The sequence below is a fragment of the Natator depressus genome, chromosome 4, assembly GCF_965152275.1.
Source record: "Natator depressus isolate rNatDep1 chromosome 4, rNatDep2.hap1, whole genome shotgun sequence".
NCBI lineage: Eukaryota > Metazoa > Chordata > Testudines > Cheloniidae > Natator > Natator depressus.
In genome coordinates, this window is record NC_134237.1 from 78,910,344 (window position 1) to 78,927,534 (window position 17,191).

The following is a 17,191-nucleotide window of genomic DNA, read 5'->3' on the forward strand; positions in this document are numbered from 1 at the left end:
TTAAACATAAATAAATATAGTTAATATTATTTACTCTCTTATAGTCATTGCAGATTAAATAAATTTGCAGGATGGATTTAGATCGGGACAGAGAAGTGTCTTAGCAAACAAGAGTGGGGAAGGGCATTTCATGTACAGGATGGCCTGAACAAAGGCATGGAAATGCTTATGGCAGAAATAGCACCCGCTGCTTGTGGGGCTCCTGAGATGATGGATTTAATCAGTTCATCATTGGCTGCTTTGGCAGTGCCTCTTCTCCAGACAGCACTATACAGTTTTGGGGTTGCACTGGCCCTCTGGTACACTCCCAACAGAAAGGATGTTGTGGTTGTTGCTGTCATCATAGCTTTGCCCTTGGTGGATTTTCTCCCAGATGGCCTTGTGTTTGGTCTTCGACTCATGGAAGCCAGTATAAACCTAGGCTGAGTCTGGTCCAATGTCTTGAAACATCAGTTCAATGGTAAAAAGTGAACTAGAGTGAATCTTGCAAGAGATTTCATCCTGGTTCAAGCTTCAGTCTATGAGAAACTAGCTTCATTTTCCCTTCAATGTCAGCTGTGTTTACCATCACAAAGTACCCAGGCACATTGGAATTTCCAGAAAAGTGAAACTCCCACAACTCTCCTCCTGCAAATTTGAACACATTTTAGAACCACATTTGTCATCTAAAGGATGAAACATGAAACTAAAACAGCTAACACAGATACAGGTATCCTCTTAGCTTTACAAATCAGGCTCAGGTATGAGCCAGGAACAACCCAGCAAATAATTCTGACAATTACTATAATCCATTTGTAAAGATCACCCAAGAATACTCAGGTTAAACATTTTAGCCTGGTTTCCCATTTGTTTCACAGGACTACCCAAACTTTCATTTTGAAAACATGGCTGGCCGGTGTTTATTCATCAGTTTTAGCCTCTGATCAATCCCCTGGAGCCTACCCCACAGAAACTTCCATTTTTAGTTCACTGTGGTTGCGTGGCTTCGCAGAATATCATCTGCAGTTCTATTCCAATGGAATTACCAGCTTTAGAGCCCAAAAACAAGGCTCTTAACTTGTGTTCTTTGAAATAGCAGGTGAGGAAGGACTAGAGTCCCATTTTGAAAATCACTTATATATAAAATAATGGTAGATTCCTTAATGTAGCTCAACCTACATTTGGAATCTCTGAAAACTGGAGCACCTTGACAAATGCAGTTAAGCCAGAACATAGAACTCATGTCGAAAGAACTACAGTATTCAAATAGAATAAGCAGTTATTGGGAGACGGAGCATCACATAAATTTGATTTACTGCCATATTTCTACACAATCAGTTTTTAATTCTGTCTCAGAGGATACAGACAGAATTCACTTTACTAGTATCTGAGGAAAAAATGGACAATTACTTGGATATTAATCATGGATTCCTCCTCTCATGAATATGAACTCAGGAAGGAATTTTTACCTAAGGCATTGTGATGAGATATATCTACGCCAAACTGGCCCAGCTGAAATTAACCACACAATGTGGGCTGAAGAGGCCAGCAGCCGTTCCCCCTTGTCTCTGCTGGGCATGCTCCAATTAGAAACAGGATATAAAAGGGAGCAGCTCATCTCAGTCAGGGCTGACTGAGGAGGAGAGCAGTTGCATGCTGCAGACACCTGCCAGAGAATTGCGGGAGTTCCAGATGGCGGGGACTGAATGAGCTGCATCAATGGTGGAACCCCATCCAACCATGGAGGAGGAGAGAGATGGAAGGATGTCACTACCAGAGGAACTGGCAGAGCAGGAAACAAAGGTAGGAAGCAGCCCAGGGAATGCGATTGTTCAATCAGAAACCCAAACCTGAGTCAAGAATTACCGATTTCCCAGGATCTTGGGTTGGGACCTGGTGGAGTAGATTGGGCTCAGGGGACCTTATCCTGACCTGCAGCTACTGCTGGGAGGGTTGGGCACAACTGCCCATAGGGCAGCTTTAAGGACTCTGACCACTAGGTTATGCTATCCTGAAGCTAGTGTAGCCATTTTGACTCTAGCAATTAGGCCCAGTTGCCCTGCAGATGGGCGGCTCTAGTGACAATTGCCACACTGAAGCGGTTGCTTCCCAATTTTTGGTCTTCCTTGACCCAACACCCCATGATAGGGTGTCTCTATCCCATGACAAGCATATTGGTAGACACCTTGGAGATCAAATTCCTGAAACGGTAGGAGACAGGTATTGGTAGCTCTCTTTGCAAGAGTGTTACAGAAGCAAAGGGTGCCCTCAACCTCTGCTCCACTACTCGGTACTGTGGAATTGGATGGTAGGACTGACTAAGAAGGGCACATGGCTGGCTACCCAGAAGAAGTGCTGATTTAGCACATCTCTTGGGCAGCTTCATCAAGGGGTTCTTTTGGTGTCCTACATATAATTTTAAAGCTGCCCTCCACATGTGGAACCCCAGAAGAAGGTGATGATATTTGCAGAGCACCTGCCTTTGTGGATGAATCCCTTTGTGCCACCCAGATGAATCAAGCCCAATATGATGTTTAAAAAGAAGATATCCATGTTTGAAGTTACAGGCAAGCATGTTTTTGGCTAACTCCATATTGAAAAAGTTGTTCAAGAACAGTGATCAGTGGTAAAATATTAGCGCTGTTGCACTGCAAAGGAAAACATCTTGGATTATCAGCTAAGTGCCAACTATATAAATTACATCTGCCTGGGGGCTAATCTATCTTGGTATACTGGACTCCTGAATACAAAATTTAGGATTTTTTTTTTAATAAATAGGCAAAACTTGCTTGTTTGTGCAGATTCTTTGTTTTTATGGTCATTTTTTGGTTGCATGGCAGCCTTCTGGATTTCTTCACCAGTGATGTACTGGCATATAAAAAGTCATAGACTTTAAGCCAGAAGGGTCCACTATATTATCTAGTGTAACGTCCTGTATATTGTAGACCACTAATACCACCCAGCACCGGCACACTAAACCCAGTAACTGAAATGAGACCAAAGTATTATAGCCCATGGGAGACTGGACTGTTATGTGTCACAGGAAGAGAATCAGGAGGAGGAAGATGTGGCCAAGAAATCTGTGTGGCTATTAATTTCTTTCCACTTGCTTGGAAAAAGCATATTATGTGATTCTTGGGACACTTCCACTTAATGCTAAACATAGCTTTCGTGACTGGAGCCACTTATGCACTTCTTCTAACTGATGATCTTGCTTTTCGTTAACCTGTCACATGCTGCGACTTTTTAGAGGGTTAAAGAAATGGCTGCATTCCTCAATAAAAAATCCTTAACAAATTATTGCACTACTTAGTAACAGAAGTCCATCATTAGATAGGACATGATAACTGTCTACTTGTATTTGGAGGGTGTAAGAAAGTGATTGTTTAAGGATTGTTTACAGTGGGGTAAAACTGGTAATGAGATGCAAACGAGAAAAGGAAAACTTAGGACTGTAGACCTGGAACAATTTTATCATTGTGAGGTCTACTAGACAGTGGGATAATCTCCCTCGAGAAAGGATGGATGCAGTGCTTGAGACTCTTAAGACTAAACTGGACAATGACTGAACAAATATACTGTTGGGAACAATCCTGCACTAACAGTGGGGTGGGCTAGGTGACTTAGTACCTCTTCTCCAAATCTAAAATTCTCTGATTTCTACTATGTATTATTTCAGTACTTAAGATAAAAATTTAATTAGGTTTGATTACTACAGTGCATCCTACATGGGGTCATGCCTGAAAATCACTTTCAGTGTTCAACTTGTACAGCATGTGGTGACTTGTCATCTGCTTAATGGAGTGAATCAGTGTGAATGCATTACAGCTGTGCTCTGTAAGATGTATTAGTATCTAATGTGCTTTCAGAGTATCTACAGGATTTTAGTTCTAATCTTGAATCATATATAGTTTGGGACCTGTCTTCCTTCGTTCCTGGTAACTCAGCATTCTCAAAGTCAGTGCAAGCTAGGGGGCTCAGCATCTTTAGGGACTGCTTCTCTCCTTCTGCACCAGATGGACCTCTAAAAGACATTTGATTTAGTACTACATGACATTATGATTAAAAAAGTTAGTTACCCTTAATATGTCCCATATTGATTTTTGCTAACTGTTAGCTCTCAAAATATAATTGTTAATACAGAATCATCATTAAATGGATTTATTTCTACTGGAGTTCTGCAGAGATCAGTTCTTGGCCCAATCATATTTAATATTTTTATCAATGATCTTGAAGAAAATATAAAATAATTGCTTACAAAATTTATGGATGATACAAAGATTAGTGATGTAGAAAATACAATCCTGAGGACAGGTCAGTTATGCAGTGCAATCGGTATCACTTGGCAAGCTGGGCACAAATGAGCATTTTAATATAGCCAAGACAAAGTAATACATCTAGTAATAAAAAATGTAGGCCAAGCCTACAGAATGGGGGACTGAATACTGAAAAGCATGACTGAAAAGTATATAGAGGTCCTGATGGAAAAACAAATGAACTGTGCAATGCTGTAGTCAATCCTTAGACATGTAAACAGGGAAACACTGAGCAGAATAGGAAGGTGTCATATCTTTTTACATGGCACTGGTAAGGTTACTACTGAAACTCTGCAGTGTCACACAATTTGCAAACTTTTAGCAGTATTAGTAAGATTACACAGAAGATAGCCATCTATAAAACCATTCTCATGCCCTCTCTGAATTATTCAAAACTAATTTTATTGAATATTACTCTACCAATGGTGCATACATAATCCTAGATTATAGAAATAGATTGGGATTTAGCAGTTTAAACATGCTGTCATCAACATAAGAGAAAATTACGATTATGGCTTTATTTATGGCTCTTCAATGGAAAGTTGTATTTTTCAGTTGAATTCTGTTATAAGATTGCAGAATGATACAGATGTCCATACTCATTACAAGTGTAATGACAACAGCTCAAAATATAGAACTTCTTTTTAAAGCATTTTGTACCAGTTCAATGAATCTAGTAATTTTGCATTGGAAGAAAAGTACATAAAGTCCTCAATTTACACTATAAATGTTATTTATAACACCAGTAGATATTCCATTGACAATGTGGACTGAATCATCCATAGAGTGATGATCAGTGCCATAAAATGAAACTGTTTAACAACTTACCACAAATTAAAATGAAACTGGCTAGTTTCACTTTCGAAACTGATTTCTAAAAAAAATCCATGGTGGCATGGATGGTGTTCTGAGGGAGGTTGTTAATGTTGTGGAGTTTCTGGTGAAAGTTGGTTGTGTCTTGGAGGAAGTTGGCCCTTTGTGTGGTGAGTGGTTTGAGAATTGTTTCTATGAGTCCTGATATTCCTTCAGTAAGAGTGCCATGGCCACGTATGATGGAGCTGCCTGGGTTCCCTTGTTTGTATATCGTGGGAAGCATGTCGAAGGTCCCTGGTGGAATTGTGGGAGATGAGGTTGTAGAGTTTCTCTTGGAATTGTTTCAGGCAGGAGTTGATGAAATCCTTAAATTCCTGGGTAAACTGTGCAGTTGAGTCTTCTCTGAGTTCTTCATAGTAGATGGAGTCAGAGTTGTCAGTTGGCCATGTTGTGATGGCAAATATTGTCAACGTAGCAGAGTTCATATGAAAATGTCTGAAAAGAGTTTTGTAGATTAAATCCAAATTTCTTCGTAACTAAACGTGCATAATATAATTGTTCCAAGTCTTTCACTGCTAAGAAATGTAAGCCTATGTTTCTTGTTGCCAATGTCTGAGACAAATTCTGCATCAGACTTTGGGGAGACAGGAAGCTCTATTAAAATTTGAGACTTTGTTGACAGGCAAGTGGATTTTAAAAGACTAAATTTCTTTGAGGCTTTATTTATAATTCTCTGAAATTACTCCTGGGGATAAATTGTCATTGAGCTTTTCTAAATAATAGTTTTTAATGAATTGTTATATTGATTTTCTTGATGAAGGAATAAGATAACTCTTATTGTGGGCTAGAATGGCCTAAGATAGAGCTATTTGCAACTCAAAGACTATAATTAATTAGAGATCACATCATATAAATTGCCATTCTGAGAAAAGTGTGCTTTTGGAGCATATTCTAGCGTAGTGGAAATGTATTGTTTGCCTGCTTATAGCCTATTAATATACTACTAGTACAAGTCTCCCCATTCTAAAGAATGCGTTTCTGCTTAGAAATAAATTAGCCAGAGCTGCTGGAGATGTTTCGGTAATAAAGGTACCAGCTACCCACAGACACTTTTTACCTGCATATGCATTGCACTGCAATAGAACTTCCCTCCCCTTCGCCGTACCCCCAATGTAGTGCATTTGGAAACCAGAAATTAGGTTTCAGCATGGTGAATTATTCTTTCAGATGCTGAAATGGTTCCAAAGATGATACTTACAGAAAGGAAAGTGCAGTGGAAGAAGCATCAGTTTTCAAAATACATCTTATAACAGCACCTCATCATCACCAGGCGCAGCTACGGCATTCCACTGCCTTGAGACAAAATCTGTTCTGATTTACACCTGTGCACCTCCTGCCTGTAATAGAGAAGGGCAGTGGTGTATCCCCACTTACATTTAAAAAGTGTGACACGCCTCCTTCTTCCCCCCAGCTCCCTGCAGCCCGACACTGCCCCAGTACGGGGCAAGCCGCAGCCGACAGGGGACGGGTGACGGTGTGACACAGGGTCCCACCGCCCACGCGCTGGGAGCGCCCCCTCTCTGCCAGCCACACCGTGGGGCAGAGCCCCTCTGAGAGCAGGCGAGAGAACGCCGTGCTAAGGCGGAAGGGGCTGGAAGGGGTGTCTCTTGCCCTTTAAGAAAGCCACGCCTCCCCATCACGGCCAGTCCCCGAACCAATAGGAGCAGCCCGGAGGGGAAGGCGGGAGAATGCGAACCCCTCACAGCGCCGCCAGCCGCGCCTTATTAGGGCAGGGCCTCGCGCATGCGCAAAGTCCACTGTGCGGCCGGGGGCGGGGGCTCAAAGTGGTTTGCCTCGGCAGCGGCCGCGGAGCTAGGGCGGGGGGAAGCCCAGGGACCCCGGGACCTGCCCGCCCCGTGGGGACAGCGGCGGGAGCAGAGCCCGAGCCGGCCAGCCCCGTGCGCCGCCTGCAGGGAGCCGCGGCGGGAGGGCCCGGGGATCCGGCCCGGGGGGCGCCCCCGGCAGGGTGTGAGCGCCGGGAGGGAGGGGGCGGCCGGGCCCTGGGGCCGGGGGTGCATGTGCTGCTGGCGCGGGGGGATGATGCTGGGGGGGCCACAGCTGGTGCCGGGCCCGGCGGCGCTGGCGGGGCCCGGCGGGGAGCGGGCCCGGCTGCTCTCGCTCTACGTGCAGGACTATCTAGAGTGCGTGGAGTCGCTGCCGCTGGACATCCAGCGCAACGTGTCCCTGCTGCGGGAGCTGGACACGCAGTGCCAAGGTGAGCGCGGGCCGGGGCCGGGGCCGGGCCCGGCCGAGTCCCGGCTGGGAGGGGGAGACGCGCCCTCCGGGCCGAAGGGGGAGGAGTCAGCCTCTGAGGCGGGGGCCGGGGGGATGCGGGGCCCGGCTCGGCGGTTGCGGGGCCGGGGCTGGTTATTGGCCCCAGGGCGGGCCGGGCTTGGCGGAGCCGACCACTCCCGCCCGCTGCCTCAGCCCTGTCACCCCCCGCGCTCGCTTGGAGGCTTGGAGAGGCTCCGGGGCCGCGGGAAGCCCCCCGTCCCTGCTGCGGCTGGGGAGGGAGCGGGCAGCGGCTCCTGTATCTCTCTTCCCCTCCCGCGTCCGGTAGCTACGGGAACCCCCGTAGCTGGGGGTGGAGGAGCCCTTCTGTGTGCGGCGGAGCTGGCTCTGAGAGGCCGAGCCCCTGGGAGTGGCTGAAAGGGGTCTCCGCTCTGCCCCAGCCTGGGCAGGGTGACATGTGCTGGCCGGCGACTCGTGCGTGGGCAAGTCTCTGAGCTGCTCGATGTTATGTCTGTGTTCCGGTGGGACGATCATCTGCCGAGGGGGGCTTGAGGGTGAGTGCTGTGGAAGGGCAAAATAGCACTTACTCTTGGCCTAGAGCAGAGAACCCGACTTCTTAGAAAGTTTGGTAAAATTCCGCTTGGCTGTTTTGAGTGGGTGCTCGAGAGCCTAGGTCTTTATCTGCAACTGCAGAGGCACGGTGGACTTAAGACATCCCCTCTGAGGATCAAGGAATTGAGTTTAGAAGTAATGCTGCAAGCAGGTTCGACTAATTACAGTATATTTATCTTTCTAGAAAAGAATCTGGGGGAGGGTCACCGTATTGAAGAAACTGATGTATAGGTCGCTTATGGTTAATTTAGATATGTTTGGTAATACCTTCTAAACGGCTAAGATTAATTTAAAGCCTTATTTGTTCATTTTAACCTTTCATAGCTTTTCTCCATCTCTTCATTCTGACAAGCTGTTCTTTCGAGAATCCCATCCTGCTATGATTTTATTAGATTGCAGTTCAGTTCCCAGTGTATATGCTGTCTGGGGTTTTGTACCCTGTAGCCTGAGGCACACTAGGCTGTGAAATTGCTCCTTGCAGAGTTTGCTTGTCCCTTAACCTCACCACACTTGGAACCTCACATTTAGCATGATCTGTAGGGTAAAGTGTGCTGTGGGATGGAGATATATGAAAATTTTGGATGAAAGGTAATGTAACTTCTAAGTGTCTTACTTCTAGTTTTACAAATGGGGGTGGGGAGGTTGTGGAAGTGGCACAGGGTTAAGGAATTGACATGGGTATTGGTTAGTCTCTAAGGTGCCACAAGTACTCCTTTTTAGTAAGTCAATGGAAGACTTCCAGTTCTATCTACTAGGCTGTACAGTGCAGCATGACTGAATGCACAACTGAATAGTTAGGTTCAAATGAACCTCTCTGAATGTAGACTGCACCAGAACTTTTCTTTTATAAAGAACTTATTTGTATTATCATAGTATATAGGAGTTCACCTTACAGGCAAATGTTTCTTAAATTGAGCAATAATGTAGTGTTGGGACTCTTAAAGGTGCAAGTCATTGATAGTTCCCACGACAGCTGTAAGTTAGTTACTCTGTATGTATGTTGAGGCATTAGTTTATCACAGGGGTCGGCAATCTTTTAGAAGTGGTGTGCTGAGTCTTCATTTATTCACTTTAAGGTTTCGCGTGCCAATACTACATTTTAACGTTTTTTAGAAGGTCTCTCTCTGTAAGTCTATATATTATATAACTAAACTATTGTTGTATGTAAACAAGGTTTTCAAAATGTTTAAGAAGCTTCATTTAAAATTAAATTAAAATGCCGATCTTGCACCACTGGCCCGCTCGGCCCGCTGCTGGCCTGGGGTTCTGTTCTGCTAGGCCGGCAGCGGGCTGAGCGGGACCTGCGGCCGGGACCCCGGCTGGCAAGGGGTTGGCAGCCAGAACCCCGGGTTGGCAGCCAGAACCCCAGACTGGCAGCGGGCTGAGCGGGGCTGGCAGCCAGAACCCCAGACCGGCAGTGGGCTGAGCGGCTCAGCCCGCTGCTGGTCTGGGATTCTGTCCGCTGGCTCCTGTCAGCCAGAATCCCGGCTGCCAGCCCGCTCAGCCCACTGTCAGCCAGGATCCCGGCCCTGTCCACGTAGAGTAGGTACCTCCTTTCTCCCTGGTTCTGGCCCATTCTCTTACCCTCTCTGCACTGAGATGAGGGTGGGAGTGCTCTGAGAACAGGGCTGGGGGTGAAGAAGCAGGCTGGGGGTTGGGGTGCAGGGTCTGGCCAGGAGCTAGAATGAGGGAGGGGGCTCAGGGTTGGGGAAGGAGATTTGGGTGTGGAGCGCTAACCTGGGAAGCTCCCATTTGGTGTAAGGGGTGCAGGTGGGAATGTGGGGGTGTGTGTGTGCAGGAGCTCCTGTTGGTGCGAGGGGTGGGGATGTGGATGTGGGGGTGCAAGAGTCAGGGCATGGGGTGTGGGGGGACTGGGTATGTGGGGGGTGGGTGCAGGAGTCAGGGCAGGGGGCTGGGGTCGTGGGGATGCTCCCTGAGCGGTTCACAGCACAGGGCTGGAGGGGATATGCCAATTCCACCCCTTTCCCCAATGTCCCTGGAGCAGAGAGCGCGCTGTGGCTCTGCTTTTCCCTGGAGGGGATATGCCAATTCCACCCCCTTCCCCAATGTCCCTGGAGCAGAGAGCGCGCTGTGGCTCTGCTTTTCCCTCTCGTGCTCCGTAGCAAGGGCCCCCGCAGGGAGGGAGAGGAGGAGCAGGAACCCTGCACACTGGGGGAAGAGGCAGGGGGGAGCTTGCCTGCCCTGCAAGGAGAGAGTGGTGGGTGGAGAAGAGTGGGCTGGGCCGGGCAGGATTTTTAATAGCACGCTGCTGTCCCCGGCAGACAGCAGGGTGCCATTAAAAATTGGCTCGCGCGTGCCATAGGTTGCCGACCCCTTGTTTATCATATAGTAATACTCATTGACAAGGTAAAGAGTCAAAAGTCTGTTTATAAAACTACCTTGAATATAAACACAATTAACATTCACTTCTCTGGGATGTGAGGTCACATGCTTGACCCTGATTACTCTAAAGAATTGGTAACAAGGAATAATCAAACTAGTAACATTGTCTTACTCAAATCCTTCGTTAAACATTGGAAGCGATTTGTAGTACAGCAAAACAATCTGAGCAGTCATTAAAATGTTATCTGCAACTGAAGTGTAAATTAAACATAGATTTAAAACATTCCATTCCAGACAAACTACTCAGATTCTTGTTTGGGCTATCCTAAAGCCCTTCATTCTAATTATTGCTGGGATCTGTAACTCAGTGGAGTTATCAGCTGAAAGATTGAAGAGATACCAGATTGAATCAAAAACTTATTGCTAGGACAGCGGAGTTCCAATCCTTATGATGTATCAACTAAAAGGCTAGAGAGAGCACAACTGGATACATATTAGCCAGCTTTGTAACAAAATATTATTCATATTTGGGTGAAAGGAGATATTTCAGTTGTCAATTCCCTTAAGGTGGCCTGTATGGCAATTGAAAAGGTGTTATTTGAATTTATCATCCTAATTAATCAGGAAAGATGCATGAGACTAGGCTTTTGTAAACTTTCTGGAATCCAGAAAGCTTACAACTATCTTATTTGCTGAGGTACACTGAATCCTGTTGTAAAGGTCAAACAGTTCAGCAGTTTCTCTTAACCACACAAGCTTATGTGGATGTTCCTGTGCAACCACTTTCTGAATCTTTGGTAGATTCAATCTCTAAGAAATGGTATGTATTCTTGTTGCATACGTTAATGTGAAATTGTTTCTCTGTTGGTCTTATAGCTAGTTATGACTTTTTATATATTTTTATTGCTTTTTGAGGACATGGAACCTCAGAGGATTTTCTCCAAATATTCCCAGATGAGTTTGAAGACATTTTGATATCATGGCTAGTATAATTTAGATCATTTTAAAGTTGTTGGTGTTGCTTCATTGGGGGGGGGGGTGACCTCTAGTCAAACAGTATCGGTCTTGCATGATGATCAGTCTAAAGTGATCTCTTGTGGGGGGAGGGTTGTTAAACTTATGACAGGAGGCAAGCATTTATTCTTGCTCTACATGATGGCTGAATTGCAGTTGCCAAGAGCCATCGCTCTGAAAACCCTGATTTTTATGCTTTTTCGCTTTTAACTATAATATTTCAGTATCTTGAATTTGTTTTTCCTCAATGTGTTTTGCTCTTGCTTTTGCTATAAAGAAGCAGCATCAGTGACTGGTGGTGGTGGGGCTGGAGTCTAGGAGCTTGGGAAAAGAGGGAAGGAACCTGGTGTGTGTTGTCCCTTGTCTCAAACTCTAAGAAATAAAGAGAATGTATGCTTTTTGTAAATTGCATTGCAAGAATAAATTTAAAAGCTACCTTATATCTGGCTTTTGTTCCCAAATCAGCAATATACAGGTTGAAAAGGCTCTCAAGAAAAAACTCTGGCACAGAAATGCTACATTATGAAAAATAGCTTAACCTGTAGTGTAAACTGAGGTACAGCATCAGGTAATCAAATACCATCAAAGTATCTAACCCAAGGAAGCCTAGACAAGTGGTCTGTCGAAGACAGTAGAATAGTACCAGCAAGTAAACTGGCTTTCAGATTTGGTTTCCCGTAACTAACTGTATAGAACTGACTTTAGTAAGGGTGGACTGAATGTATTGCACCCCTCTCCCAGTCCTCCAGGAAACTAGGTTAGCTATTTTCCCCCAGGTCCGATTTAGTGTCTTCCCTCCCCACAAAAATAACATTTTGTTAGTTTTGAGAGGGCTGAACCACCAAGTGCTACAGCAGCCTCTTGTTGGGGGGGGGGAAAAAAGCACAACTTTGTCCAGGCTAATCTCAGTTTAGAAAGTCTGGAGAAATCACACTGTTTTGAATAGATGGGGAACTCAGGTAAGTGAGATTTGAATGATTGAAGTCCTGTTAAATTTGGTTAAGCTTGAAGAAACTATCTGTAGATAAACATGGTGGAATAATTAAGGTATGCACCCAAGGAAAAAAGGGGACATCCTAATTTTGTGGTGGTCCCTTCCTCTACCCTTACCCATTTATATTTTAATATCCGGACAAGGTCCTGTTTTAGGCCTGGTCTGCATGGTTTTTATAATGACATTACTATGTTGGTTATAAGTGAGATCTTTTGTCTTACAAATATAGATGCAGTTATACTGGTATACTGTGCCTTATGCTGGTGGTATATCTTATTTTCTTCCCATATGAGAATAAGCTATATAAGCATATTTATACTTGGTATAATTGTGTCCAGACTAGGAGAGTTGTACTGCTTTAACTATACCGGTATTGTTAAAGCCATATGATTTTTGTGTAGATTTGACTTATTATTTCTGTACTCTGGGTCAGAACACAATGTGTACTTACCTAAAGTAGTTGCATATATTCAGGAGTGTATACTGTCTCCATCCCTCACCCCGTTTCAGTTAAAAGTTGCACTAAAGGAACACCGTCAAATCAAACTTATACAAAACTTCTTAATGTTACCTAATGCCTTAGATTGTTAAAACTGGAATATTTAAAAACTGGTGCTTGTATGGCTTGCTTCTTGCATTTGTCACATGAGCAACTGAAATACTAGTCCCATAGTTCTTAAACTGTGGCACCCTTCTTGGGGAGAAATCTTACAAAGTGATCCAAAGAATAAAAAATGGAGAAACAGAAGGCTAGCTATTTTCACTCGACCTTCATGTGCACTATGTTTCAATGTCTGGGGGCTGGTCTACACTAGGAACTTACATTGGTATAGCTATGTCTCTCAGGGGTGAAAAATTCACACACCCCTAGAGGAGTAGGTATACTAACTTACACCCTGCTTTCCCCACCTGATATAGACATTACTAGGTTGACGGAAGAATTCTTCCATCGACCTAGGTAATCCACCTTCCAAAGAGGCAGTATCTGGGTGATGGAAGAACCCCTCCCATCTGTGTAGGCAGTGCCTACAAGGTGCCACTGTAGCACTTCAGTGGAAACACCCACTCCACAGGATTTGCCCATAGAAGAAATCCCCACTGGGCACTTGCAAGTGATATCTCCTTCCCATTTCACCTGAATGGCAAAGGGAGAAGCACAGGACAGAGAATCTACTTCAGAGCATTGACTGCAGCCCCATGACCTTTATGAAGTAATATGTTCAGCCTTTAGGCTGAAGAGATTGGACTCAACTGACTTTTTTTGGATGACACTGCTCTAGGATTTCAAGTCCTCTGGGTGGAATAGTGTAGATGACACAATGTCTCGTGTATAGACTTCAAAGGGATGTTGTCAGTTTAAGTTTAGATGTTTCAGAACATGTGTGATCTTTTTATTACAATGGGAACAGCTGTTACATAAGCTATTTACCTGCATCATTTGCAACTCAGAGTATGTTTACACTGCAAACACTACAGACAAACAAAATATTTATTTACAGGACAGTTGTACCTGTACTTTTTTCCACTGACACTTCAGTAAGTCACAACTCTGTATCTAATATTACCACAGTGACACACTATACATAAGACTTTAAAGATACCATATTAGCAGTTGGCTATTCCATGTTTAGCAAAGCCTTTATCATTGTTTTAAGTGTAATAAAGGTTCTAGGTCACCATTAGTTTGGGGAATACTTCTAACAGAACAAAAGAAAACTGAAGTTCAGTGCACTCATAACTTGCACTGAAGATTCTTTGTTGCTGTTTTGGAAGAGGGAGGCATGATAGTGCATGACTTGCCAAACCCCAAAAAAGGGGGGGGGGGAAATAAACCTATACTAAGACATGCAAATGCCTCTAGAAGTTTAGTGAACACTTAATTAGTAAAATCATCTTCTAGGATGCACCAAACATAGAAGATGTGGCCCCTGCCCTGAAAAGTTCACAGTCTAAGGCCTTGTCTAAACACAAGTTTAACCAAAATCTGTTTTAAATTGGTTCTGTTAAACCAGTGGAAAAGCTTGTGTGGACATGCCTAAATTGACTTATAGTTGGCCTACATCAAAGTAGCTTTGTTCATTCACTTTTCAAAGTGACTTCTCATAACTGACTCTGCCTAATTTAGGGCTAAATTTTCAAAAAGTCTGTCTTGAACAAAATATGGTAGAAAAAAGCTAAACTCATTGGTAAAACTGACAGTTCTTAATTTGGTTTCAGAGTAGCAGCCGTGTTAGTCTGTATCCGCAAAAAGAACAGGAGTGCTTGTGGCACCTTAGAGACTAACAAATTTATTAGAGCATAAGCTTTCATGGGCTACAGCCCACTTCATTGGATGCCTAGAATGGAACGTATAGTAAGAAGATAGATAGATATATACACACACACCACATGCAGATAAGTTGGAAGTTGCCATACAAACTGAGAGGCTAATTAGTTAAGATGAGCTATTAGCAGCAGGAGGAAAAAAACTTTTGTAGTGATGATCAAGATAATTTGGCCGATTATCCCTAGACATTGTAGGTAGACACTTTTCTATTATGGAATAGCAAAAAAACCCCATATAATAAAGCAACACTCTTAATATTGCATATTTTAATCTATCCTATTACTGTTCTTTGCCAAAAGTGAGCTATGCACGACTATAATTCATTGGTGGATTGCTGTGCATTACAAACACTGCTTCAGTGCCCTTTGAGGTTAGGTTAATCTTATGTAAAGATAAACTGAGACACAGAGGCTATTTAACTAGTCTTTGGCAGAGCAGTAAATCTTGCTTTAATCATTACAGAAATTTCCCCCTTCTGTTGTCTTTACCACTGGATGGGCTAAGGAATTGCTAACTCTAAATTCCTGGCTTGTCAGTTGGACTCTTTAACTATTGCAATCTAGCGTGTACCAAGGATTCCTGCCAGTTGTGTACTAGTCTTTCCAGTGTCTTGAATAGCTTTTTTTGTTCCTTACAATTTGCAAAAACTCTATTGCAGCAGGCTGTTCTGTTGATCATTAAATCAGAGTTCCTTATCTGAGGACCTGTCTTATAGTAGCACTAAATATTGAATTTATTCCATGAACGTAGGCTATAGGTCAAGTTTTCTGCTAACTGAAGTATATGGTATGCATGTTAGACTGAACTACTGCTTGGAATAAATGTATCTACATTTTCTTGATCCACTTTGTGATGCATAATTCTTCCTCTCCCCCCCCTTACTAAAAATTTGTGCTGATTTATCTTTTATAGAAGCATTAAAAGAAATCGATGATGTCTATGAGAAATATAAGACAGAAAGTGATCCCATTCAGAAGAAACGGTTGCAACAGCATCTTCAGCGAGCACTAATCAACAGCCAAGAACTGGGAGATGAGAAAATTCAAATAGTTACTCAGATGCTTGAACTGGTAGAGAATAGGGCCCGGCAAATGGAGATTCACTCTCAGTGTTTCCAAGAGTCAGATAACGAAAAGCCTCTAGAAAAGGCAAAAGTGGAATCTTGCCAACCAGAAAGATCTTCACGTAGACCCCGTCGCCAGCGGACTAGCGAAAGTCGTGATCTGTGCCATATAACAAATGGGATTGAAGACTGCGATGACCAGCCACCTAAAGAAAAGAGATCCAAATCGGCCAAGAAAAAGAAACGCTCCAAGGCCAAACAAGAAAGAGACGTTTCACCTGTTGAATTTGCAATAGATCCCAATGAACCAACTTACTGCTTATGTAACCAAGTGTCCTATGGAGAGATGATAGGATGCGACAATGAACAGTGTCCCATTGAGTGGTTTCATTTTTCATGTGTTGGACTCACCTATAAACCAAAGGGGAAATGGTATTGTCCCAAGTGCAGAGGAGATAATGAGAAAACTATGGACAAATGTACTGACAAATCAAAAAAGGATAGAAGATCGAGGTAGTGAATGCTATAAATGTTTTAAAGGGTTCTGTGTCTTTTATATAAAAATTGTTTAATTTACAGAGAACAATGTTTTAGGAAAAATGCATAAGACTATGCAATATTTTTTAATCTATAGTATTAATGGAGTGTTAAAATCTGTTAAACTTTCTGTGATCTTTAACTTTCTGCACTGAATAACCAAATAATTAAAACAGGGTGGCCTCAGAACTGCACAGATGGAATTACAAGTAGTGTTGTGGGGTTTTTTGGTTTTGTTTCATTTAAACTCCCTGTTGTGTTAGCATTTAAAAAAAAAAAATCCTGAAATTAATGGTGGTGGGGAAGCACTGAAAGACTGGTCGTATTACAGTAATAGTATTTAACCTCTCTAGCACTGTTTCACAACCTCAGACAGTTACTAGAATCTCCATTTGTTGTGAACATCACATAATATCTGGAGCGGGGGTTCAAGAATTCAGCTGTTAACTGTAAAATAGTCTTCCAAGCTAGAAAGCAACCTATTTCTTCAGTGGCTTTCATATGATGAATGTATTATTTCCAGGAAGAAAATGCCACTAATTTATGCTTTTTATGTCAATATTAAACTGTTGCCTTGGTGACTTTACATTTGGGAGTCAGTTTCTGGATAGGGTAGCAATTATGGTAGTCTTGAACTTGACTGTCTTGTGTATACTTCTTTTGCATGTCTTTCGTAGAAGGATTCTAGCAAGCATCCTAATGGGGTTTCCTTTGGTCCTGACTTTAAGTGGTGTGCAGGAGTGCTAGTCTGTCGTAAGGCTCTTTTTCTTGCACCACTGGAATTCTGTATCACTCTGCAATGCAGAATTCAATTTTTCCTGCAGAATTTGTGATTTCCTCTGCCCCCCTGCCCGGGCTCCCACTGTCAAAATTATGATGTTCTGACGAAATATGCAATTTTT

At 43.4% G+C, this 17,191-nt stretch overlaps 1 protein-coding gene and 1 long non-coding RNA gene across 4 annotated transcripts; one reads left to right on the top strand and one right to left on the bottom strand.

Moving 5' to 3' along the window:
- Positions 1-239: 239 nt before the first annotated feature.
- On the bottom strand, positions 240-6,794 carry LOC141985896 (uncharacterized). Its single transcript, XR_012639053.1, has 3 exons — positions 6,367-6,794; positions 5,124-5,603; positions 240-627 (listed from the first exon to the last, which is right to left on the bottom strand). It is a non-coding gene; the product is annotated as an uncharacterized LOC141985896 (long non-coding RNA).
- ING2 (inhibitor of growth family member 2) lies at positions 1,593-16,810 on the top strand. Of its 3 annotated transcripts, none has more exons than XM_074950077.1 (2): positions 1,593-1,782; positions 15,602-16,810. In XM_074950077.1, exons 1-2 carry the CDS (start codon positions 1,686-1,688, stop codon positions 16,267-16,269), a joined length of 765 nt encoding a protein of 254 aa, XP_074806178.1. In that variant the 5' UTR covers positions 1,593-1,685; the 3' UTR covers positions 16,270-16,810. The 3 variants fall into 3 exon arrangements, with proteins under 3 accessions (XP_074806178.1, XP_074806177.1, XP_074806179.1); XM_074950076.1 differs by lacking the exon at positions 1,593-1,782 and adding an exon at positions 6,912-7,383; XM_074950078.1 differs by lacking the exon at positions 1,593-1,782 and adding an exon at positions 7,791-7,954.
- Positions 16,811-17,191: the final 381 nt, after the last annotated feature.